We start from the raw sequence: 26,141 nt of genomic DNA, 5'->3' as shown, positions 1-26,141 counted from the left end.
CTCGTGCAATTACATGGAAAACACTATTGTTCGATGTGAAGGCCCCATCACTGAGATATTGTACCCGTCATCCAATTAAAAGACATGCTAGCCTTTCATTCAATCTTAGAACTTAAATTTAAGTTATGGAGTAGCAAAGTGCACTAGCTCAATTTTCGGGAGAAAGGATTTAATGAAAGTACCGTAATGCTTTTTACTTTCGTAAGGTATTAAAATTCACGACGAAATTATGACAATTCACGATATCACGACCTCACGACAATTCACGATAGTGCACAGGCTACCTCACGACAATTCACGATAGTGCACAGGCTACCTCACGACAATTCACGATAGTGCATAGGCTACCTCAGTAAACGGCACCAAATATGTTAGAAGCTTGGAAGATGGTTGTTCTTATGCGTGGGTTTTACCGTTTTATTTTGGAAAAACGAAAGTCGGCCTCTTTATTTCCTGTAATGGTGCTTTATGTAATCTAAAGTTTACCACTCGGAAAGTGGCCATAGAGATGCGCTATGCTCTGAGTACCAGTTCGGTCCAATTTACTTCTTCGCGATCGGATTCAATAATTTTAGTCGAATATAGTACTAATAAGTTCTAGGTAAGAATCGAATTTGTACGATGTTTTACTTTTCTATGTCATTTACTTCTCAAAGTAGTGGTGTGCTTTGTTCTTCTGAGATGCGATCTTTGTCACTTTTGACGAGGCGGCTTTCACAGCAAAATGCGACGGATAAATTGAACTCTCAATTTTGAAAACAAGCAAGTACAAAAAGAAGACAAGAAACTGGAAAGATTGCTTTATTTTCTGATGGTATCATAAGAATAAAAATGAGACGAGGCAGCGGGCGATGCTCTTCAGTTGCAGATTTGCGCCCAAAACGTTTCGTTGTAGAAAGGTTTTTGCTCTTATCTGTAAAATGTTTAAAATATACGAGATATTTTGGCGAGGCGGCAACGCCCCCCCCCCCCCCCCCCAACAAAAATAAAATATTCAGATTGGGTTTCTTTTACACGTGCAAGGTGTACAATAGTTACTAATGAAGAGGATCACATTCCTTCGTGCTGCCTTTCAAAGCTTGTTAGTTGTTGGCTTCACACTAGAGCTTGCAAGTATAATCTAAGTGCACTTGAAACCTACTTTGAGTGTGAAGGGGTAAAACCTACCAACTTAAACTTTACTTAGTTACCATGGAAACGTTCGTAGTTCAAAGAAGCCGAAGTACGCTGCCAAGTATGGCCAACAGCACACTTGAGAACGTACTTGACCAATAAGAAAAGGGAAATCAACTGAAGGCCACGTGCTGCGGTGCCAGGACAGATAAACATTTTGCCGTAAACTAAAATCAATAAAAAAAAAAAACAAATCAAAATGGATGGCTGGAGATACGCCTCGCAGTTTGAAGACTCCGCGTACAAATCACACAAAGCGTTGAACGTTGGAAGAGTCACGCTGAAATGCATTTTTTCCAAAGCGGATCCATGTCGCGGTTAGCTAAAAGCAGTCTAAACCAATTTTGTGGACGAAGCCATGCCCAAACCCTGTGGCGATTTCTTTGCCGAAAACCACGTTGCTCGACAAATTCTCGACAAATACAGAAGATGTCGCCTGTCCTTTTGTGTCGTCGCCAAGTACTCGTAAACAATGAAGTACCTATGCATTTCCTGTAATGTTAAAACTCTCTCAGTTAAAATTAAAAACAAAATAAAGAGTAAACAACATAAAACGTTTTTCCGTTTCAAAGGCTCCATGATTTTCCGGCGAGCAATCGCATTTCTGATTTTACCGCGAAAGATGATTGACAGCTTGTGCTTCAAGTGTATACTTTGCTAAAGTGCGACTTGAGATTTTCAAGTGCACTTGAATCAAGTGCTTACTTGAAACTAACTTAGCTTGTAGTGTGAAGCCAACAAATATACCCAGTTGCTTGTCGCGAACTGCTATCTCATTATTTTCTCATTACGAAATCGCGCCCATTGAAACACGTCGCTCGTAAATGCAAATGAGCTTCATTTTGGACGTCAATCACAGCAGTCTTTTGTGTATGGTATTGTTAAAGTGACAATTAGCGGAACGCATCTCTTCATTGAAACACGATAGAAAAATAACGCAACACAAAAGAACGAAAGGCGAAGTTTATCAGCAGAAGTTGCGTGACTAAACTAAAATAAATAAAAAATTGCTCAGCGCTATCAAGGAAGCGATGATTTTTAGTGTATTCGATGACAAACGACAGTTCCCAATAAGAATGGGCATTATGTATGCTATCATTGCGTTAAAAAGGGAGGAAAACAGATAATTGGAAGTCTCCAGTGAATTGGAAGTAATTTGCATAATCGAGCGGCACGGCGGAATCAAGCAAATGTAATTTACAATCAACGAAGCGCGTTTTTACGGAGCACGTTTTTGACACCAGCTTAGCCGAGCATCTACCAGATTCAGTCGTGAAATATGCAGTTAAGAGAGGGCTATTTTAAACTTGACGAAAGTCTTGATCTTGAAAGCAATGATCGTGACAAAACTATTGATGAGACGATTGAAGAATTGCAAAAAATCTCGACCATGGACACATTTTGGAACGCATGCAACGCTGTTCAAGGTCTTGCTATGTTATCCATGCCTCTAGTCACGATGTTTGGAGGGTACTGGTTCATTTTTGGCATTTTAACTATTGCTCTGCTCTCTAACTATACGTCAAAGATCTTGATAGAATGCCTGTATGAAGATTCCCCCGAGAAAGGCCGTACACGTGTACGCAACACTTTTGCAGATATTGGAGACGCGTTCTGGCCCAAGTACGGACGGCACATGGTCGATGTGACAAAGTTTCTTGAGCTGATATTTGTATCGACAGTGAATCCTATCGCTTGCGGAGAGGCTATTTACTACACCCTTCCATTTTTGCCGGTCGGAAAGCAAATGTGGATTCTTATTTTTGGTCTTGCCATGATACCGAACGTCTTTCTCAACTCTGTAACATTGCTCTCCAAGATCAGTATGATAACCGTCTTTTTTGGCTTGGCAAACTTTGCCATCATACTCGCGTACTGTTTGGGTCAAAGCGCTTCCTGGAAAGGTGCAGATTTGCTGGTTTTTGATCCTCTTCGGTTTCCCCTGGCGCTGGGAGTCGTTCTGGCCAGTTACTCATCGCAAATCTACCTCACCGTCTTGGAGGGCAACATGCGACACCCTGAAAAGTTCAACACTGTCATCAACTTGGCTTACACCGTCATGACTGTGCTCAAGATCAGTGTGGGGATATTTGGATACCTGACTTTCACCAACAGCGTTAGTGACATGGTCACAAACAACCTTCCACTGGGGGTCTACCGCACAACCGTCAATATTGTCGTCACCGTGCTGTCCTTCATGGGGTACTCCCTTCCAATGTTTGCAGTGTTCGATATGGTAGAGAAGGCATCTCCTCGATACCTGAAGGCCAGATTTCTAAATCCTGATGGTACCCGTCCTAGCACTCCCTGTGTGGTGCTGTTACGCTTGATGTTGACCTCACTCACCATCCTTATGGCGGTACTTGTTCCTCATTTCACACTGTTCGCCGCGTTTATTGGGAGTGGCACAGGCACTGCTATCGCGCTTATATTTCCGTGCATTTTCTACGTAAAAATTTTCTTCTGGAAGTTAAAGTGGTACGACATCGTCTTGAATGTTTTCATCGTGTGTTTTGGAGTGTTGGTGTCAGCTTGTGGAATCATATCGACCGGGCGAGAGCTGTTCATAACTTTCACCCAGGGATTGGACTATTGAAACATGATGAGTGGTCCAAAAAACAGTAGTTGACTAGCAAGATCACTACTACTAATTACATAATTCATTACAAACGTTGTCGAACACACGACCGCATAGTGAACACGTTCTGTTAAAGTTGGTAGATGGAAACTGGATTAACCGGTTTAGAGGAAGGTCTTCCTATTGTCACACCAGACAAAGGAACGCAGGGGGAACTCGTGCCGTCTCCCATTGCACCCTTATATGGTGAGAGATACTCTGAACAGGTATGGCATGATCGTTTCTGTTTTGATGCCAATCAATCGTGAGCATTTTCTTTGGTGGAAAATAAGCCCTCCGCATTTCTACCAGGATTAAATCGCCAATTGAAATCAGTTATGAGGAAAATAATTTTATTCATAGAGCGACCAGATGATTTGCCTTTTAATTCCTGATGTTTGCGTTGCCCAGTCGGGCATTTATTCATGAACTGAACACAGTATGATTAAAAACAGTTTTTGTTTGTTAGGGGCCAGACAGAGCCCCTTGAATGCATTTGGTTTTGTTAAATTTAGGGTAAAGAAACAAACTTTGAGACTCACAAACGGTTTCGCGATGAATGTCTCCAGAAATGAATTTGTTATAGTTAATCGTGCTAATCATGCACCAAGAGGGACGAAATAAAGATGGTGACGGATGGGTGTTGAAAACAACTGGAATTCAATGGTCTTCAATTGCTACCGGGCAACGTTGCACTGTTTGTACCTGGTGAAGGGGAGGGGGGGGGGGGGGGCAGGGAGCTAGGATTTGTTTGCTGTGTAAGAAGTAAGCCTGAGCCAAACGAAAGTTCACAAGAGCTCCATCTCTCGCTCTTCTTTAACCATGGGCTATGGGAAACAGAGTTCGAGTGCTCGACTATAAACTGGTCTTAAGCAGACATTTGAAATATGTCGAGTCATCATACTGCCGTTCGTTTTGTTGCTATGTATTTGATTCCAAAGGCTTCCGCACATATTCCTGTTTTCCTCCGATTCTCGAGAGTTTGAAATGTACCCGTGTAACCGTCGCCATTCCGGTCCCATTTGTTTGTTAGTTTTTTTTGGATAATCAACATCAACAACAAACAAACCAAAACAAATTTTTCAAGGAGTTTTTCTCCATTTAAAGCCAACGAGATACACAACAGACACGGACTACAATTTTTAAAAAGTTATTTCGTTTATTCAAAAATTCAGTTCGAGGTTTCGAGGTCGTAGAGTTGCTAAGCAACAACGTATCTATGGCAAAAAGCTTCAGAAGTGCTTTAACAGAAGATTAGAACGTTAAAACAAAAAAACTCAAGATTGCACAGTGTGCCTAAATCAGAATTACAGAAATTAAGCCCCTGATAAACTGGGGGCAGCTATACCAGTATAGTGTAATAATCACTTGTTCACTGGAATTTTAAACAGGTTTATACTGAAATTGACTTCTCATTGACCAATGGTGCAATAATCAGTTTGTTAACTTCAATTTTAGTCCAGTTTACTTTACACTAGAATTGCCTTAACGTAATACGATCTAAACTACTCTATTTTGTTCTACACGCGCGAACAATTAAGGAATTATTGCTCCTTTGTTTCGTTTAATTGTCAACTACTGAATTTCAAAAATCAATGTGATTCCCACTCAGATGATACAATTCTAATTTTGTTAAAGTGACAAAACTTTGATAACTAATTTGGATTATTTACTCGAAGACAACATTTTAGCAGTTCGTTCACTATACAATACACCTTTAGTGCTTCTCGGTTGATTAAGCAGATCTACATGTATAAATTACTGTAATTGCATTTAAGTAAGATTGACGAATTGACAAAAATTGGTTAAAATATATAACCGTTCCATTACTTGCTTAATTGATTCCCATAGCATCTACAACTGAACTCGCGTCAAGTATGAAGCTTAGGAAAACTGAGAAGTTTTTCTTTCTTCGTACCGTTTTTCTTGTTCATAGCTTGGCAGGCAAATACATCTGCAGCCCTGTGGATTTCTGCTTGGATAATTTCACCCATAGTCGCCCGAAGCAATACGACGTAGCATTTTAACAGTGATGACGTGATCGAGCGTTCCAAATTAATTTATATCTCTAAATAATTTTACCAGTAATTTGCTACTCTGTGTTGTTATAGCTTTCAAAGAATCTTCTAGACCAGCAATTATTAAAATTTCGTCGAAAAGGACTCTGAACTTTCCAAAGCAGTCAGGAGTTCTTTATAATCCGGAGGATCGCGATCCTGCCCACAAGGAAGTTTTAACAGTTCTTGTCCGAGTCCGGATATGGGCCTAATTTTATGAAAATCCACTAGATCTTTGAGTGTCTGGTGCGCGATCTGATTGTGGCCGAAAAACTGGTAAGTGTTTTCACTTGTGTCCACCAGGTAATGCTTGCAGCGCTCAGGCGCTCTGTATGTGATGGTGTATCCCCACACACGCTCACTGACCCGGACCAAAAACGAACCCGGAGGCTTGTTTACAAGCAAATTTTCAGCATCTTGTCGAGAGATTATCCCTGAAATAACAATTATCAACATCAAGTATTAATTAATGATCACAGTTTTGTTAACATGTGAAGCGCGGATACACGGTTTATAACGCAATTTCGTGTGAGCAATGTTACATAGCAATAACGATAACGAGCCACAGATGGAAATTTGTGAGTAAGAATCTCCCAGAGATACAAACGCAAGCGTAAACGAACATCGTCCGCTGGTCGCTGAAAGCAGAGGGATAGCTTGTGGTTTAGGAAGATACGAAAAGCCAAAGCTGACGGATGGTAATACTACTCCCATGAAAACGACTGCGTGGGAGGCTACTCCCGGCCCACACGTGAGGCAACTGGAAGTACTGCTACACTCCTACACCCTCCTTCCCCCTCTGGATTGCAGTATGTCATCGGTACCCATTTATATCCACCAGGGTGAAGAGAGACGGTGTGGAGAAAAGTTTCTTGTCGGCAGAGGCTCGGCCCCGAACTTCCGAACTGATCAGCGACTTTCAGATTTGACATCTAAACACTGCACCATTCGCCTCCTTATTTAAGGAAACTCAAATAAAAATGTACTAATTGCTACAATTTATGTAGCGGGGAGACAAGGCCGAGAGTGGCTCTTGTACAACTCTACCCCTTACCTTATTAATGATGGGACATGACTTGTTATTGTGTAAAGAATTTGATGTTTCCATGACAACTTATTTTGACAGCCACCTTTTTTAAAATTTTGACTTTTTTTGACTCCAGGCCCAAAGACGGTGCCTACTTATTCACGGGTGTTTTAGCGCGGTTTATGAATGTGTGAGAAAAGAAGATCTTAGCCAGTGTTATTGAAATCCAAAACGAAAATTGGGGCTAACGACGTATTTTTCAAAGATAATTTATCAACAATAATAGTAAAAAGCTTTAAAATTCATTTCAATGTATGGAATCTTTTTCCAACTTGAAACTTAATTATACCTGAAAAATGCGTGGCTACCCCCAATTTTCTTTTTGGGATCTCAAAAACACTTGCTAAGATCTTCTTTTCCCGCATATTCAAAAAACGCCTCAAAATACCTTTGAATTAGTAGGTACTGCCCTTAAGAAACCAAAACTCCCCGGACCATCCCGAGATGCGCAGAACATGTGCGCAGAACAAAAGAAGGTAACGTCCTTAACATCTCCATAACTACCCAGGCTAAAATTGGGTATACTGTACATGAATTAACCAGTTAACTCGAAGAAAGGAAAGTCTAATTCTCACCGTGAAAATAAGGTAATATTTGATCGCCATCATAGCAAATTCCCTTCGTAAGCTCTTCCTGTTGAAACCACTCAATCACATTCTTCTTGTTCTTGGGTTTTACGCTCCTTTTAGGTCTAAGCGGGGTGGTGCTTGGAGGTGGTGGTCTAAGCGGAGTGGTGCTTGGAGGTGGTGGCCTCGGAGGAGTCTCAGCTTTCTCTCCAGGTCTGCTGAGTGAAAAACATCAAATTTCACTGTAAACTCACTGTACTACAGGAATCGGAATGACTAGCCGGGGGGAGGGGAGGGGAGGGGAGGGGAGGGGAGTGTTCGATGGAGGTTCATTCTTTTAAAATGACAATCAAGACAGCTGCAGCACAACATTGACTCAGGATACGCTTGCGATAAACAAGTGGCAACTAGGGATCACTAATTCGCTTGACTACAGATGCCCAGTAAACGAAGGGAGAATCTTTTCTCAGTGCCTGCTAAAATATTCTTCTCACAGCATGGCGTTATACGTACGTTTCTTAGTTACGAAATGATAACAGTGCAATTGTTGTAACTTATCAATGTTTTACGTTTGTTATCTCGGCGAGGTTTAAAGCAATCCAAAAATCCCTGGACAAGTTTAAGATGAGATTGGCCACACCAATCTCATCTTAAATTTCTCTTTACGTCCATACTAAAGTTGCTTATAAGAACAAGAATGGCAATAACAACAGCAAGTATATCGGAAGTGCAGGCCTGAGCAATCGCTTACCTATATTTGTTTCATGTTTGAAGATTACTTTAATTTTCAAATTTGTACGTGTGTTTGACAACATTTTCGTATGATAGAATGGTCTATGTACAGTCCAATGTTTAGCAGTGAGAAAGTAACGATATTAAAAGGTAACAGTTCTCGTAAATTTTAGTACTGACCTTGGTGGTACAGGTGGGGGTGGTCTTTGTGGCTTTATACTCCATGTCTGTCTCCTCTCTCCTCCGGATATCATACCCTTTTCTATCATAATGGTGGACCACCTCTTGGCCTCTTCTCGCTCTCTCGCAACCTCTTTCCTCGCTAAGCTGACAGAGCTGCGTCTGCGCTGTTCTTCTTCCCGGGCCTTCTCTTCCTGTTGCCGCCATGCTTCATCTTCCTTCTTCCTTTCATCTTCTTCTTTCTTTTTCATCTCTTCACGCACCTTTCTCAAGCTCATGTAAATCTCTTGCGCTCGTTTAGTTTCGTTCTCTACCAGTTCTCGTTCTCGTCTCTCTTTCTCTGCTTTCCTTTGCTGCAGCCGGGCTATAACCTCTCTCTGTTTCCTCTCCGCTTCCTTTTGCTGTTCCTCAACCCTTCGCTTTTCTTCTTCAAGTTGTCGAGCTTTCTCCAAGGCTTCCTGTAAAGTAAACGTAATTGACAGTAATTAAAAGGGCTTGACCGATCTATCCTTACTTCTCATTAAGAAAATATATCATTAAATCCAACTTTTAAATTCTCCTTAGATCTAAGTTAGAGTTGTTTGACAACGACAACAACGATTCATAATAAACAAAACGTAAAAACACCGGTTAAGACAAATTTACAAAACCAGCTGTAGTCCTTCTACAGACTGAGTAAACACTGAACATAATTTGAGAGGTGGACTAATTAGCTTTCATTTGTTGTTTTTTGTGAATTGTCATATCAAAGCATTTGACAGAGCTATTTTATATTTCACGACCTAGCCTCTATGGATAACCTATTCCCAAAGTTGCTTCCTTTCTCAAGGCTACTAAAACTTGAACTTTAGAGTTGGTGGATTGCAGTCTGCATACCGCTTAAAACAGGCATGTAACATACTCACCTGTTCGGCTTTCTTTCTCCTTGCTTCCTCTAGCGCCTTTTCTCTCGCTTTCCTTTCCTCCTCGGCTTTCCTCTTTGTCTCTTCAGATTTCTTTCGAGCCGCCTCTTCTTCAGCTTTCTTTTTCTCCTCTTCCAACCTTCTTTTCTCTTCGTCTGCCTTTCGTTTTTCTTCAAATTCCTTACGCCTCTGTGCCAACTCAGCTTGTCGTTTCCTCTCCTCTTCCTCTCTCCTTTTCCTTTCTTCCTCTTGTCTCCTCTTTTCCTCTTCCCTCTTACGCCGTTCTTCCTCTCGTTTTTTCCTCTCCTCTTCTTGTCGTTTCTTTTCTTCCTCTTTTCGCAGCTCTTCAGCTTTCTGAGCAGCGATTCTTGCCTCCTGTAGTTGAGAAACATCCACAAACAAAATATTAATATTTCATTTTTGACTACACACTACCAGCAGTCACACTAAACCAACATGTAATGGCTGAAAACAGGCACTAGTGTCAAAATGGTACCCACTGCTTCTACCTTGCTTAAGACTATTACACGACAAAGTTGTCTTCCAGGTTCCAAGAATCCCTTTTTCAGTGCGATTCAGTTCAAACAGCTTCAGAGAAACTGTAGTTCTCTAAGCAGCCATTCCCTGATTTGCTTGATGGGAGACTAACCAGTTGGCGAATGCAGTGTAGCAATGCTTGAAGTTAAGGTTAACTCTTGAACACATACATGCAAAAATGTTTCCATTTCTTACAGTGCTTATCAAGCATATCAGATTTGCTGCTATTTGTGGCTTTATTTGATAGAACATTATACTCTGAGCAATGAAAAATGATCATTCCCTCAGGTCACTCATTTGCCATCATGTTCTCACCTCTTCAAGTCGTTTCCGTTCTGCCTCCCTGGCTGCAGCTTCTCTTGCTAATCTCTCCTGCTCTTCTTTCCATTGTCTTTCTTCCTCTAGCCTCTCAAGTTCCTTCCTTTTCATTTCTTCCATCTCTTTATGAGCAAGTTCTCTTGCTCTCTTTTCATCTTCTTCTTCAGTTTCTCTCTCTTTTTCTAAAAACAAATAAAATTTAGTCCACAAATTAACATTTAAACGCACCATGCAGCCTTGTTGATTTAATTTCATCATTTATCATTCATTCATAGACTCCCCTTATTGCCTACTACAGGTCTCCTACTGATAATTTAGTCTTACAGTCAGGTTTAAGATTTTCATAACAATGCATGTCTACTGTTAAAAAGATTGACATTATGAAAGCTGTTTGTCATCGTGGTTTGAAATGATGGCTGATTTTAATCGTTTGTCTCATGATTGAGCCACATACAGATGTGGATCACAATGTTTTGACCGCTTTACTGCTGGTCTTCATCAGGCGATGAAGGGATAATGGAATTGAAATTCCAGAAGTGTGGATGCCCATGTTCAAACAACACAACAGCCGATCAGTACCAAGGTGGACCGCCGAGGGAACAATTTCTAGTCTAAATGACAAGAATTGAAATCCTCCAATCAACAACAGCCTAAGAGAGGATCAAAACGCACCAATCAACACCAACCAAGGTGCTATTTATACTGATATGCAATCAGTCAACACCATCGTCTGATGAAGACCAGCAGCAAGAGGTCAAAATGTCACGATCCACATTTATGTGACTCAAGCATGAGACAAACGATTAAACTCAGCTATCATAGATTAACATTCATTGTTAGAAATATAGGCATCTGGTCTACCTCCTACCAACTGGATTTTGAAGAACAGCATCTTATGATAAATTTCATTTACATGACAAACAACTGAATACAACTAATCATACTTACTTTTGAACATTTCAAACAGATCTGGCTTGTCATCTTTGTCTTCTCCCAAAACCCACACCCAAGGATTTCCATCAGCAGCAATCAGATAATTCACTCTCTTTGCATTTGCTGTGGAGAGTATAGAATGTATTTTGGTTAGGGAACTGGGCATAACAAGTTTGTTTGAAGATGACCCACCTTGTCAGAGGTAGAGGAGTTATCGAAAACACCACCTATCTCATGAACATTGCCAACAAAACTTTATTGACTTTTAAGAGTTGGTACAGAAATATTCAGGTAGCAAGAGTCAGCATTGCTACATAAACAAGAAACGTGAGGTTTGAACCTCATTGTAATTTTTACTGCTGGATGGAGGGGTGGCTACAGTGCATGCAATAAAGACACCATCTTTTGAGGTTGAGGATGGGGGGCTGCAGGCAGAGACCATCATCTATTTTGTGGTTTGGTGAGCCCTGTTCGAGTATAGAAGTTTTGACCACTTCCCTTAGGGAATATGATGCAAAGGAAAAAATGCTGTGGTTCTGACTGACTTGCAACATAAACCCAAAGAACATTTCAAACTGGTGGTCCCTTGTTTGTAATTTTTTAAATAATATTATAATACCTCAATCTCTTAGATTTTCCAATAATTGTCCAAGAAAAGAATCCAAAAAAGACTGGATTCTCGTCCTTGTTATCACATGAAATGCAAATAACAATGACAAAAATTTTAAAAATCCAACAATATAATTTCAATCAAAACTGGTCTCTAAAAGTGATACATTTTGCACTTTTTATACAGGGTTCTCAAAACATTTTATATCAACCCAAATGTTCCAGCAACCTTGTTACCAGGTTCCTTTCTCTTCTCCCTACAAGAAAGGAGCCTGGTTTCCACTGGTTATAAGACTACCCATGAGACGCAACTCCCTATCAGAGTATGGCTCAGTATTACGAACGTTTTAAATATGTTCAGTAATCATTTAGATAAAAATAATATGGACCCGTCTGCTCTGATTGTGCTCTGAGTACAGTTTGTTGTGACTTGATATCTACCAGAGACCATCATGCTGGTGTTCCAAAATTAATTGCCATAGATTTGGCCAGCCACTGAGGAAAAAACTTGAACCTCTTCCATAACAGATGTGTGTATGAGGTAGAAATCTTGCAGCACCAAGACTATGGGCACAACCTGACCAGCTGTAACCAGGGTCCTTTCTCGTGGAGGCAAGAGAAAGGACTCTGGAAATGAGGTTGACTGTCAATTTTTATATACAGAGAGACAAAAACAACAATAGCCAACATCTTACTTTGACCTCCGAGAGAAGTGCTCAGCAAATGATTTTTTTAAGAGATTGTTGCAAATAATCATTAACTCATTCTGTGTAAGTGTTTCAAGAGTCTGTCATTAGTAAAACTGATAGCTGACTATTGTGACTGACAAACTATGTGCATAGTTATCATACTCTATGTTGTTAATTGTTACTAAATTATTTAATTTCTTGAAAATGGAACAGGCAAATTTCCGGATCATGTTTACTGTAGGTAGTGTCGGTCGACACAATGGGTCGGTGCTATCGGTTGGCACTTGGTCGATATGTTGGCCGAGTAGCGGTCCACACTCGGTTGACATATCGGCCGAGTGTCGGTCGAATGTCAGCCGAGTGTCGGTCCAGTATCAGTCGATACGTCGGCCGATACTCGACTGACACTCGACCAACATCCGACCGATACCTGGCCGATATCCTTCTTTTGAGCGTCTATTTATCGGCCGATAGTGTTGGTGATCTATCGGTAAACTATCGACGAACCTATCGGCGAGCTAGCGGTCGACTATCGACGAGCTATCGGTCGACTATCGGTCGGCGAGCTATCTTTGATGTAGCATTATGGTGGTACAGTAAAAGCGTTGTGGTGCTACAGTAAAACAGTTAGTAGTTTTTCAAATATAAGAAAAAACAAATCCAAATTCCTGTAGTAAAATGGCCAATAAAGTAATAATAATAATCATAATAATTATAACTTGGTCGGCCGAGTATCGACTGAGTATCGGTAAGGTATCGGCAGACTATCGGTAAAGTATCGATAAGGTATCGGCCGAGTGTTGACTAGACTAAAACCGTATCGGTCGACACACACATCCGTCGATATATCGGCCGATGCTCGACCGATAGTCGGCCAATGCTCGACCGATACTCGACCGACACCTGGTCGAATCGCGGTCGATATGTCGACCGGTACTCGGCCGATGTATCGGCCGAGTGTTGGTCGATATATCGACCGATAGTATCGACCGACACTACCTACAGGAAACATGATCCAAATTTCCTGGGACTTAAATTTCAAGAATTGGCAAAAGATTATGTCAAATGGAACTACATTTTGTGAAACTTTCTATATGCTGACCCACAGTAGTCTGTTGCCACAACAGATTCTAATTTTATGACTACACCATTTTAAATCATGTTCCAGTATCCTGATGTTCAAGTTCTAAATGAGTTTGCATAAATAAGTTATTATGATGTACCCCTTTGTGTAAGCATGTTTAGTTTTTACTTAAGTTTTGCTTGGCCATTTCACTTAATAGGCCTTATCACGGTTTTGGACTCCATTTTGACGAGTAGGCAAACACGTCTGAAATAACAGTGTTTGTATGGAAATCCGATGTCAAATAATTTTCATAAAACATCGCTTCTGAAAAATTCATGAATTGGAAACTTTTGGCACTAGGAAAAGGATTTTAAGAAAAAAAATTGGAGGGATGAAGCTGTGCCAGAAAGCGTGCAGTCGTGTTTTGAACTTTCCATACATTTGTCTGTATAGCAAACCAGCCGTGAACTGCTACTAAAAAAAGTTCGCGGGACTGGACGCTTTCTGGCACAGCTACATCCCTCCAATTTTTCTTCTTAAAATCCTTTTCCTAGTGCCAAAAGTTTCCAATTCATAAATTTTTCAGAAGTGATGTTTTATGAAAATTATTTGACATCGGATCCCCATACAAACACTGTTATTTCAGATGTGTTTGCCTACTCGTCAAAATGGCGTCGAAAACCATGATAAGGCCTATTAGTTGAATGACAGCTGTGAGTTTTACACATGTATTGGCATAGCAGCTATCTTCTTGGTTGGATCAGTCTAAGATCACAGGTCTCACAGGAGTAATACCAACTCATTGCATGTTCTTACAGAATCCTTTTGACAGGAGTCAATGTTAGTGGTGAACTAGACTAATACGCTGTTCGGCAAGAAAGAAAGCAATTCATCCTTGGAGCAAGATTTGCTTCTCGGGGAAAGCCTTTGAAAGACTTACATGTACTGTTACTGTGTACATTGTGAAATAGTCCCTCCTTGATTTTCTCAAGTTTACATGAAGTCAGCTTCACTTGCATACTTTCTAAACACACACTCTACATTAACATATTCTTTGATGTGGGATATATACAACAAATTCTAAAGAAGGCTTTCTTTGTGAATTTTACATTCTATGTGACCTTGAACAGGATTTTTGTCTCCATCTTTCCTGATTGGTAAAAACGCAATGCACCGTGTGCAGTGAATATGTTTCATTACAACTTCATGCTGATTTAAGTGTGTCATTCAGAAATGGGAAAAACCGCTGGATTTTGTAGCTTGAAGGCTCGTGTTTAGTCCTTTGGGCATTCACTTCGGGAGCCACCGAAAACATGTTGAATAAGTTCGGTTTCATTCGTTTGGAAAAAGGTGAGATCTTTTGGATGAGGACCTAAAGCGACTTCAAAGGAATTGAACAATAGCGCAATTATGCGACCAAGAGTGGCAGAGTTTATTATCGTATCCTTTTGTTCTTGATGTGTGAATAAACTGCATAGAATGACTTGGGACTTTACATGCATTTAGTTCTTTTCGCAAAACATTTCCAAGTTCGATATGTATTTATGAAAATAGAGCATTTTGAGAGCTTCAAGAAGAGATCTTGAACAAGGCTTTTTGGTCAATGTAGGCCGAAGTTCGATGTTTGTTTGTTGATCGGCAGTTCGAACTGCAAAGTTAATTTATGCAAAGCCGTCTTCTTCCGACGCGTGTGTGAATTCCCGAAGGTATTATTGCAGAGAGTCCTGAATGAAATTTAAGTTCATCCCGAAAACGTTGCCGTCGATTTGACGGCTGTGAAATGTGGTCTGAATGAGTTTCTGTGGTCGAGATTTGTCAACGACGCGCCATCTGACAGTTCCGCACCCGACTGCTCCTTCTCGTTTAGATTTTGAATTATTGAAGTTATTCCCTACAAAGTAAAAAAGTTGTTTGATGAATTTCACTTTCTTCTTTAAATAATGAAATGAAGCCTGGATTTTTTATATTTCTGCAAACGCTGAGCATCCTGAGTTCTTGATATTAACAGCCGTGTTTACGTTTGATATTCGAGATCGTTCCGATAAGCACGTGCTTGATCATAAGCATAAAATAAACTTTACAGTCAACCCAGGTCACGCGTGAACAATATATTTGAAATTTGAACGGAGTTTTGAAATTTACATGTCAGTTTTGAAAATCGCCAACGAGATTTCAGAGTTCCCCTATAAATTTCCCTAGCTTATTGACGGTATAAAGCTATGAATTTTTCTTTACACTGCAAAATTGAATATTTCAAGAATAACAATTGTTTCCCAAGTATTTTGAATCTTTTTTTTTTTCAGTTAATGCGTCTTTTTCGGAACGATTTCCAGAGAAATGTCCAACACTCCATTCACACGTCGGACATTACAAAGAGAAATTCGAATTTTCACTTCATTCTTGGAAATACTGTTCACGCGTGACCTGGGTTGACTGTAAAAGTTTAGAGATTATCAAAGAAAAGTTGAAGTCCGACAGCTTTAAAAAGTTTTTTTGTGAATCGAACTGAGCTATTGTTCGTTCTCAGATGATAAACAAAAGGAAATTGTCACACATTTCCTCAAAGGGCCTTCCGATTTCTATAGTTGTCATACATTCCCGAGTGACATCCGACATGAACACCGATGAATCGGCAATGAGTCTAAACAATAGCATGAATATATGAATACTTAACGACCCACAAAACGTGGGTACACACTTAAATCGATGTGAAGTTGTCATGTGATCTGTCACCTCGAAAACCCTGCTACATTTAATTTATTCTGCATAAATTAGCTTGAATATCTCATGATGCTAACCAATCAGAGCTGATTCTAACAATGCCTACTGTCAAGAAACCAATCAGAGTGCTTTCCTGGGAAACAGCAGGACACTGGAACACGATTAGCAACCGCATAGCACAGATGTCTCTTCTTTCCATTCAAAGGAAATAGAAGACATCAGCATGCAGGCAACTCAGTTTTCTGCCATTAGAACCTTAGAAAGCTAAAATACTTTTACTAACCTTTCTTTGGGCGAGGTCTTGGGGGATTGTCTGCTTCCTTCTTTTCCAGTTCATCTTCACGTTCACGCCATCGTCGCACTTGCTCTTCTCGCATCTTAACAAAAAGCATCTGCTTCTGTTCTTCAGGGAGCTCAGCCAGAAGCTCAGGGTCAACATACATATCTCGGAGAATTTGGGCCAACATGATGAAGTATTTGGTGAACAAGGTACCTGAAGCACATACATGTAAAAAGAAAAGCCTGAGTTTTAACATGGACTAAAAGTATAAGGCAAAGGATGGTAGTATTTATATGGGCACAGAATTGTTCTCGAGCCAACATATTGCATACAATAAATTATTTACACTGTCCTGCATTGTTTGTAGATGGCTTGTTTGTGCTGGAAGTATGCTCGATGGGAAATCGTCACAACATGACAATGACATATGACAATGACAATTGAAGGGGTGTGTGGAACAAGGCCCTAAGTGACTTTTGATGTAAGGTCAAATTCTCCTTTTGTTTCATAAGTGAATACAAGGCAATTTGGAGGGAGAATCTAACAATTTATCAGAAGTCACTTAGGGCTTTTTTCCAGGCACCACTTCAATTACTGCCATAACTGATAATAGTTCTCACTGATAGTTCTAGTGATTTTGTTTCAGTTATTTCGATGGTTCCAATGTGTTGTTTCGGTTGTTTTGGTGGTTCCAGTCGTGCTCAAACTGGTGGTTTTGTGGTTCTGATTGTTCTGTTCGGGTGATTTTCTTCTCTCGCCTTGGGTTTCAGCACAGGCCGTAATGTCCGTTGACAATGTGGCCTTGTAGTGCCCAAAGGAAAAAAAAAAACAACAAATGATTGAGTCTAAGTGTTGTGACTTTACTGTCACTTTTAGTGTTACACTTTGTCATTACTTGATTTGTTTCGGTGGGCACTCTGAGCCTAAGTGTTAGTTATGCCATGCTGATGAGGCCCAACAAGGCAGAAACATCTGTCCAGGACTGAGCTAATACTCAGGCTCAATTACTTGGTTTTATCTTTCGAAGATCAAAGAGTAATAACAGCTACCAATGCGGCCGTATTATTAAGAGTGCCCAGAGACAACAAGTCAGGTGCGGTACTTGTGACTGTAATTATAATAATTAAACAAAATAAACAGCATCCATGCACAACAACGTTTTAACAAAATACTTGCCTTAAGCAATCTATACACAGTTTTGTCAGTGGGATTGTTTCAACTGCATTCCAATGTAAAGGAAGACAAGAGACAAGAAGCTCAGCATAAAACAGAGGACACCAAACACCACCAAGCAACAGAGCACATTGTTATGCATTCCAGATGTCCATTACATTCCCTGTGAGAAAACAAAATCGTCAAAGAGAATTAAAGAATATAGAATGTTCATTCATAAATAATTATGACAGAACACTTTAGAGTCTAAAGATCAAACTCCACAATGAGTGCAAACATGAGATTTTATCCATCTTCAGCTAGAAGTGTTCAAATAACATGCAAAATAAGTAAAAATATGTCAGAATATTCATGCAATTAAAGTTATTTTACACTCGGTAGATAACTGGTCTGGAGGTTATTAGTACTGAAAAAACTTGTTCTCCAATGTGTGCATGTTGTAACAATAGGCTTTGTGTCACAATATGCATTGTTTGCAGCAAGTCTAATTTTAGTGTTAACTTAAAGAGAGTAGCATTTACATACAGCTGTAGGGAGTTAGTTACTGTCATAGTTCGTAGGAGTGATATTAAACATGACTTAAGGTGGTTTCTAGTGTGTGATTTCCCTGAATTAAACTTGTGAAAATCTTGTTCCACTTTGCTAACCAAAAGCTTAAGTTGAATAATATAAATCTCATGTTGTTTGTATTTTGGGCTCATCAAAATACAGCTCAACTTGTTACTTAAAATATACACTGATATTGTACACACCAAAACATCAAACAACTACTAACGATAACGTCTTGCACTATTTCAGAGTGTACACAACAAAAACACCGACAGCTTTTTATCAAACTGCATGATTAACAAATCCAGGAGCCCATAACTAAATCACATTCTGAACCAGCTGATAGTTTCATAGACTGTTCACAGTCCCCCTATTTTTCCATGGGATTCTAGAGACTGGTACGCTTCGATGTTGCTGCCGCCATCTTGGTTTGTAAAAGCGAGCGCGATTTGGGGAGAGTGTCTAAACTCCCCTTGGTAGTTACCAAGATGGCAGCAGCAACATCGAAGTGCGCCAGTCTCGAGAATCCCACGGAAAAATAGGGGGACTGTGAACAGTGTAATAGTTTCATGCAAAATAAAATAAATGAAACTGAAATATAGCATTCAAACACCAAATCTGTGCTTTTCATTGGTATATATCCCCATGACACTGACACTATTTTAGTCTCTATTTACTTTTGACACATTATTTCTAAATCACATTATTGTTAACACCCAGTTTCCTCTATATAAGACAGGCTACTGCAGAGAGTCACCAATTAGCTGTCTTCAAAATAATATACATCTAGACATTTTCAGTTCTTCAAAACCACACCTAGTAGCTTGTACAGTATAACACAATATTAAATGTTAAGCAAACTTTTGATCAGCACTTGTAATAAGGGTTTGGATGCTAATAATAATTAATTCAAAGTGTATATATATATGTTCTTATTCCTTTAACCTGCAATAGTTATCAGTATCCAATTTGTCCTTTACATATTGCCACTTGTTTAAACAAGTTGATCATTAGAACAAATTTGGTTTAAAATTAATTTATAATTAAATGAAAAGACCACCAAAGATTGTCCAAGAGATTCTCCCAAAAAGTATCATAGGAAATCTAGAATGGCGAGAAAAATATACACATGCACATGTTAATACTGGGGCTTTATGGGTTAAAAGGTGCAGTTATACAGCTGAACTAGTCTGCAATCACAAGCATAAGGGCTTGGGGCATAACCGCAAGCTACAGTACTTTTAGATCATTTTTTGTTCCTTAATAGCTCAGATTGCACTTCATTTTCTGATAGCAACGGAAATCTTGCCCATAATCATGAGTTTTTACTCCAAACAAAACTACAAAAAATAGGCAGTCTCAGACTGGATGTGTCTATGTTGTAGGTTAAAATGAATCCCAGGTTAAAATGATTTCAACCTAGGTTGATTTGTATTTTCCTTTGTTTAAGATGTAAATTACCCAACCTTAACAAAGGAAAATACAAATCAACCTAGGTTAAAATCATTTTAACCTGGGATTCATTTTAACCTACAACATCTACAGCAGTACTGGTATAGAAATGTGATATAAAAGAATTGAAGAAAAAGGAAAGAAGACTAATTAAAAATGAAAACGAAGAGGGAGGAGTGGAAATAGAATAGAGATAAAAAATGGTTGTAAAAATGTTCCACAGAATACTGGTGAGAAGAGATTAAGCTAGTATCGTTTACCACAAACATTTTGTATGAAGAGAACTGTAACTTTATTCTAACATAAACAATATATTATATAATCTTACAACGTGAACCACAACTTTGTACTGAAAGCAATACAGCAAAGTTCTAAACATAAAGTACTGAAAGAAAAGTTCTAATCTAAAACATTGGCCTAAAATGCAACAGAAACTATTAATTAATCTATACTGAACTTATGGATGGCAAGTATCATTCTTTAATCCTTTGACTCCTGTTGTGTTTCCATAGTTTTTGCATAAATTAACTTTTTCCTAGAGCGGTTTAAATTAATGCGCAGTAGATAAATAAATATTGTTGGCTTCCAAAATTAACTGCATATTAAACTGGAATGATTAAACAAATGCTTTCTGACATAAAATAATATGGTTACCAATTAATCATTTGCCGAAAAACACACTTGAATGCAAAAAATGCTAAAATTCACGGCATGTTGATGAAGACCCTTGGCATATCAAATTTCAACCCACTTATGCAAATTGTCCTTGATTACGCATCTGTCGCTTCTCAAACGCATATATGAATTGACAAAGACACAAAAATCAACAAAAAGCTTTTCCAACAAAACATTTTATTGAAATAAACGATGCATTTGCTATTAGAGGCAAAAAACGTTCAGTTTTTTTGCGTGCAAACACGCATGTAAAATTTGAAGACACTCCATGTTTGCTCACAGCGATCACTCGCAGTAAATTTGGGCACGTTTGCGATGAAAATTACAGAAGTTACAGAATTCTGGTTCAAATCATCACTTAAACTATTTGTAAAAAGCAAACCAACATCGGAAAACATCATTTACCGTATTGACGCCATTGTCCTGATCCGGAAATACAATCGCTTAGATTTCGGTCAGTCGTGGATTAGCGTCGGCTTTCGATAGGATTCCATTTGGGATTCCTGTGGCATTTACACTCTTACACTCTTTCACTCAACCCGATGACATAGTGTCTATGCTTCTCTAGAAGCCGTAGACACAAAAAGCATTTAAAGATCTCAGGGTAATGTTTTCTAAAGGAATATACAAAAAATCTGGTAAATCTGAGACAAACAACAAAAAACGATCAAAAATGCTCTGTAGGTTGGTGATAAAAAAGCCCTTCAATTGTGATTGGTTAAAATCACTAGTGGATTGGAGTCTGCTTCCCTGACCACTACAGATGAAGCATATAAGTTTAGGTTTGATTCCATTTTTTTAAAATTATTAAAAAAAAGTTTGATAGGTTAACTTTTTTGTGTCAACAAGTTAAAACTCAATTCTTTGTACTAACCTACAATTTTTACAAAACGTCTTTAAAACAGGTACAAAAATTATTGTCAGTTTATACTTAATGTACCCTTTGCCTATGTATGTACTATTAACCAGAAGAAAAGTACCACATTTTCAGTCCATAGATGAGATTTATATCTTGCTCATAAAATAAATAAAGATAAAATCACTTGTGAGGGTCCATTATTAGAGCAAAAACTGAATGTGTTTTGCTTTTGGAAGCAATCTGAATAAAATTTTATCAGACTGATAATGTTACTTGTCCTTTTTCCTTTTTCTGTGTTAACTCATTGATCAGTTTTTAACTTGAAACAATCTCTTTGACTTGGGTCAGTTTCTATAACACCCAGTGTGAAGACCTGTCTGGTTTGTCTTTGGTTGTAGGCCTGTCGTTTATGGGGTTTTTTGAAAACCTTATAATCAGTATTCAGTTTTTTACTTCCTGAATTAACAGTGTGAAAATTGACACTCAATGTATGAAACCACAACTGGTACATACAAGCCATTCAAAAGATAGTTAGAATGTGACAACTTGCTGGAGAGGCAGTCATGCCAAACTTAGTTTAAAACATCAAATGTCTGGGAGTATTGTCAGAGAAGGTGAGGGGTATGGGGATATTCCTGGATTTGGCTCAGTTAACACCGCACGTTATCAGAGACTGGTGAACCTGTCATAAGGCTCTGGAAAGAGCAAGCTCCTCAAAAAACAGAGCCTGAGTCAAAAACTAAAGAAGGTCATCCATTCTTGTTGTGTGTTAGTCATTTCCAAGTTCTCAGTCACCCGCTAACTTCATTGTAGGACTTTGCCAATCATATTAGCCAGTTTAAAATAAATGGCGAACGGAAAGTTCATTAGTGATGTGTAACACTTGCAACTGTATTAGTGGTAAGATTGATAGCTGCCATTATGATTTAAGGACAACCTGCAACAATTTAACTTGTTCAAAAACTTAATTAATTGTAGAACCAGGAAAGCGGAGGAATTTTTTACATTTAAATATTTCAATTAGTTAGTTGTTAGTATTTTTAGATTAGTTTATTTATTTCATTATCTCTTGTAAATTTAGCTCGCTAATTCAGTTCTTTTCAACTGCCAGAGAGTTTTAATAAACTTAAACTTACTTACTTACTTACTTACTTACTTACTGATATAATATAATAAATATCAAAAAGTGTCAGAAATGTTAAAAGAAATCACAGACATTTCAGGTATATAACCCTTCTTCTGTGTGGAAGGAAACTGTTAGAATATGGAATTTAAATGGAGACACAAAAACGTGCATACGATTGGTAGAGCGGACATGCATAAAGTAATAGTTCATGGCAAATGAGGCTAAAACAAGATGCCTATACTGGCATATACGCGAGATGCTGGCTGATTCATTTATTCCAACTGTATGCCTCGCCAATTGATAAAACTATCATTGCTAATGGAATATTTTGAGTCACGAAGATAGCGTTATGTTGTTTCCCTTGTGTTACGCTACTGAGGATCTCACCGGAAATTTCGAAAATTCCATTACGATAACGTAAGCTTCACAATGACCTCTTTTCTGTCTCCCATTGTGGTTCGGGACTATCAAACAAAGCACGATTCCTTCGCCAGGAACTTTCCAATTTCCACCGTTTTAGATGTCGTGTTTCTTAGAAGTTACTTTTCGATTTACCGCCTCAAAATGGTGAAATTTTTGTTTGAAAACGGCACACTTGAGTCCACAACATGTTAACAATATGGTGCCACAAATTTAATCCGTTTTTAATAAATAAATCAAATGATGCGTTGACATCACACAGGTAGGGGTGAGTGGGTCCCCTCCCTCGCGATATAAGCGACAAGAATGGATCCAACTGTATGCTTCACAGATTTATAAAACTATCCTTGCTAATGGAAAAGTTTGAATCATCAAGATCGTGTTACGTTGCTTCCCTTGTGTTACGTTACATAGGGTTTCACCGGAAATTGCGGTAATTCCATTACGATAACGTAAGCTGCTCAATGACCTCTTTTCAGTCCCGTCGTGGTTTTAGAACTGTCAAACAAAGCAGGATTCCTTTGCCAGGAACTCTCCAATTTCCACCATTTTACATGTCGAGTGCTTCTTAGAAGTTAATCTTTCGATTTACCTTTTCAAAATGGTGAAATTTCCGTTTGAAAACGGCGCACTTGAGTCCACAACATTTTAACAATATGGCGCCACAATTTAATCCAGTTTTAATGAAGAAATCAGATGATGCGTTGACGTCACACAGGTAGGGGTGAGTGGGTCCTCTCCCTCGCGATATAAGCGACAAGAATGGATTTTGATTGGCCTGCTTCTGTTGAAGACAATCAGAACAATACATCCCGAGTAGGAGAGGGGAGGGTTCAATGAATAAATTAATGTACAGATTTATGGCTACGAGGAAGAAAAAAAAAAGAAATCGTCCCATTTTTAGACATCGTATGCCCCTTCAGGGCATCCCGCGTAATAAATGTCGAGTCCATCAAGATGAATAGTTCCTAGTTGGAAAATGATCTTCATTTCACGTTACTTCCATTGGATAATATACTAATAACAGGCCCGGTTATCTTGCCAAAATTACAAATACCTCTTTCCATATTTTCAGTACTGTAGCAGCTCTCATAAGCTTGTAATTGTTTTAACTGTATAGCAGCTGCTATTGTTTTTAGGGTTGGGGGAATTGTTTTGTTGTTTGTTTGTTTTCTAGAAGGGTTGCTTGCCAATCACGCAAGATGTTATAAGACGTTATTCACCCTTGCCTAGCAAATTTAGATCAAGGTGTGAATAGCGTTTAAATAAATGCAGGGCTGTCAACCTCACACGTCTTCAAATATGGAGAATATAACTTCCCCAGCCAGCAATAACAAAGTGCCTTACAGGGCCAAATTCACGGGTTCAGTTAGGGGGGGGGGGGGGGGGGGGAACTACATTGAACATTACAAGAAACCACGCTACGCATTTAACATTTTCTTGTCAGAAAGTTGAGTCTACAACAAATAGCAAACTTTGCCAATTATCCGGGAGATTACAGACATAAATCTGGAGAAATCCGGTGCAAAATCTGGAGATTACAGACATAAATCTCTGGAGACCGGGAGATACGGTTCAAAATCTGGAGACTCCCGGATTATCCGGGGGAGTTGACAGCCCTGTAAATGGCACTGTTTTCCACAACTGAATTGACTATAAACAAACTAAGGAAGATCAATGATCCCATGGTAAAATACACATAATAAAAACATTCTTCACAAAAATGCTAGTATTTTTGGAATTTAATTAAATACAAATAAATTCAACGACATATACTTTTATTTTTTACCGTTTCTTGGGAATTGAAGACTTAGAGAGAAAGATAAAGAACTTTTTAATGAAAGGATTCCCAAATACCGATTGGGTTAATTTTAAATTAGTATTCAAAAAGTCAATTTTGTTTAAATTTCATGGCAAGTGGATTTGTAATAATAATCATCTCAACTTCACTTCCTGATAGAAAGTACAGTAATTGTCGAGAGGAAAAACTGAGTTGGCAAAGTAAAGAAGGCGTGTCAATGTATTCAGAGTGTATATTTGATTTATCTTCACAAAACGGAAAACAACTGTAACCTAGAGCAGCGCCTTCCGTCGCTCCAGTAAGTCACTTCAATTTTGTAAACACTGTTTGAAACTCTCACCGAAAAATAACGCAAGAGGAAACGTCATACATTAAAATTGCTGCTTAAGACGTCGAAAAAGATGAGGTGCAAACCAGAAGAAGTAAAAATTTCAATGGTTATCATGATGTCGAAATCGATCCATCGATTCGTGACTGCAGCTGATGTGCACGAAAAACAATAAGATTTTACAAAATAGGGGCTCCTTCAATGAAACGGTTATGATAATTGCTCACTACTATAGCTTGCTACGGAATTCAAGTAAAGAAATCAAAGCGAAAGATGGCCACGAAACGGGTAAGGTTACAGGCGCCGCCATTTTTTTCCGATCGAAAGACAACTCTCCATGAATTAGATTACGGAATTAAATTCTAATTGTGCGTCTATAATTAGAAATCCCTTACCTCAGAAGCCTGATTTTTGGATCGAGAATACCTCAAGGAAAGGTAAATGGTTGCTTACTTCTTGTTTTGGTGTTTCAACCCAACACCAAATATCTCAATTTCCTTTGGTATAAGAATCCTGCACCGGCCCCCAGGCCTACCAAAATAGTCGAGCTTATTTATGCCCAACAGTGAACAGTGCCAAACCTGCGTATTGTTTCTTTCCACCAATCAGATCTCGAGACATGCTGCTTTCGAAATAGAGAAATATGAAAGAAATGCGGAGAAATTATATATACAGTCAGGTTTATTTATAACAAATCGACGACAGACCCTTGCTTAAAATAACGCCATAAAATGTCCAAAGCTCAGGTGGAACTACACAGTGGTTTTACGAACATTTTATGACGTCATTTTATGCCGGTCTCGCAGAAATGACCAAGTGAACCATGTTTATTTTTTGAAATGCCAGAACTGTTTTGTACTATTTTCAGTATATTCCAGTTCATCAGGAGGGTTATAAGCTCCTGAGTTCATTCAATAAAACATTTATAACGAGAATCTGACGTTCGCCGTTTGCTGTAAACACGATTCTAAATCAGTCTCTACTATCACTTAAAAAATAAGAGTAGCTAAGGGTGGAATTGGCTTTTTTTTCCTTGATACACCTGACGTCATTTTATTGTCTGTATTCTTTTTGACAATTATAGCCGATAACCAATCAGCGTGCAAGAATTTTGACAGTTATTGTAAATTATAAATAAATAAAAAAATAAATAAATAAATAAATAAATAATCAATACATGCTAATTTGCATGACGACAGTCGATAGCATATGAGAGCAGACGCCCCAGTTCCTGCTTCTTCAATCGGGTTGAACACAAAGCCGAAAAAGGCTTCTGCTCTTGATCTTGCAG

At 38.8% G+C, this 26,141-nt stretch overlaps 2 protein-coding genes across 5 annotated transcripts; one reads left to right on the top strand and one right to left on the bottom strand.

The window, feature by feature from the left end:
- Positions 1–2,402: 2,402 nt before the first annotated feature.
- LOC146484187 (vesicular inhibitory amino acid transporter-like) lies at positions 2,403–4,437 on the top strand. The gene has a single exon (XM_085104938.1). It carries the CDS (start codon positions 2,453–2,455, stop codon positions 3,767–3,769), a length of 1,317 nt encoding a protein of 438 aa, XP_084961064.1. The 5' UTR covers positions 2,403–2,452; the 3' UTR covers positions 3,770–4,437.
- Positions 4,438–4,929: 492 nt separating this feature from the next.
- LOC146484186 (SH2 domain-containing protein 4A-like) lies at positions 4,930–25,402 on the bottom strand. Of its 4 annotated transcripts, none has more exons than XM_085104982.1 (9): positions 25,246–25,402; positions 17,644–17,803; positions 16,471–16,680; positions 11,118–11,225; positions 10,167–10,351; positions 9,318–9,689; positions 8,413–8,870; positions 7,510–7,718; positions 4,930–6,281 (listed from the first exon to the last, which is right to left on the bottom strand). In XM_085104982.1, exons 3-9 carry the CDS (start codon positions 16,652–16,654, stop codon positions 5,932–5,934), a joined length of 1,866 nt encoding a protein of 621 aa, XP_084961108.1. In that variant the 5' UTR covers positions 16,655–16,680; positions 17,644–17,803; positions 25,246–25,402; the 3' UTR covers positions 4,930–5,931. The 4 variants fall into 4 exon arrangements, with proteins under 4 accessions (XP_084961108.1, XP_084961109.1, XP_084961106.1 ...); XM_085104983.1 differs by lacking the exon at positions 25,246–25,402 and adding an exon at positions 23,314–23,485; XM_085104980.1 differs by lacking the exons at positions 17,644–17,803; positions 25,246–25,402 and having other exon boundaries at positions 16,471–16,821.
- Between the last annotated feature and the right edge of the window lie 739 nt (positions 25,403–26,141).

Source organism: Pavona decussata, unplaced genomic scaffold (assembly GCF_977016875.1).
Source record: "Pavona decussata unplaced genomic scaffold, jaPavDecu1.1 SCAFFOLD_36, whole genome shotgun sequence".
Taxonomy (NCBI): Eukaryota; Metazoa; Cnidaria; class Anthozoa; order Scleractinia; family Agariciidae; genus Pavona; species Pavona decussata.
Note: the sequence above shows the minus strand (reverse complement) of the source record. Positions and strands in the feature narration are given on the sequence as shown.

Excerpts from the sequence above, each read along its gene's own strand:
- LOC146484187 (XM_085104938.1), top strand. The coding sequence starts at position 2,453 with ATGCAGTTAAGAGAGGGCTATTTTAAACTTGACGAAAGTCTTGATCTT.
- LOC146484186 (XM_085104980.1), bottom strand. The coding sequence starts at position 16,723 with ATGTTAAAACTCAGGCTTTTCTTTTTACATGTATGTGCTTCAGGTACC. Across the intron at positions 10,352-11,117 it reads TCTGTTTGAAATGTTCAAAA|AAAAAGAGAGAGAAACTGAA; the intron begins GTAAGTATGATT and ends ATTTGTTTTTAG. Across the intron at positions 6,282-7,509 it reads AATATTACCTTATTTTCACG|GGATAATCTCTCGACAAGAT; the intron begins GTGAGAATTAGA and ends TTGTTATTTCAG.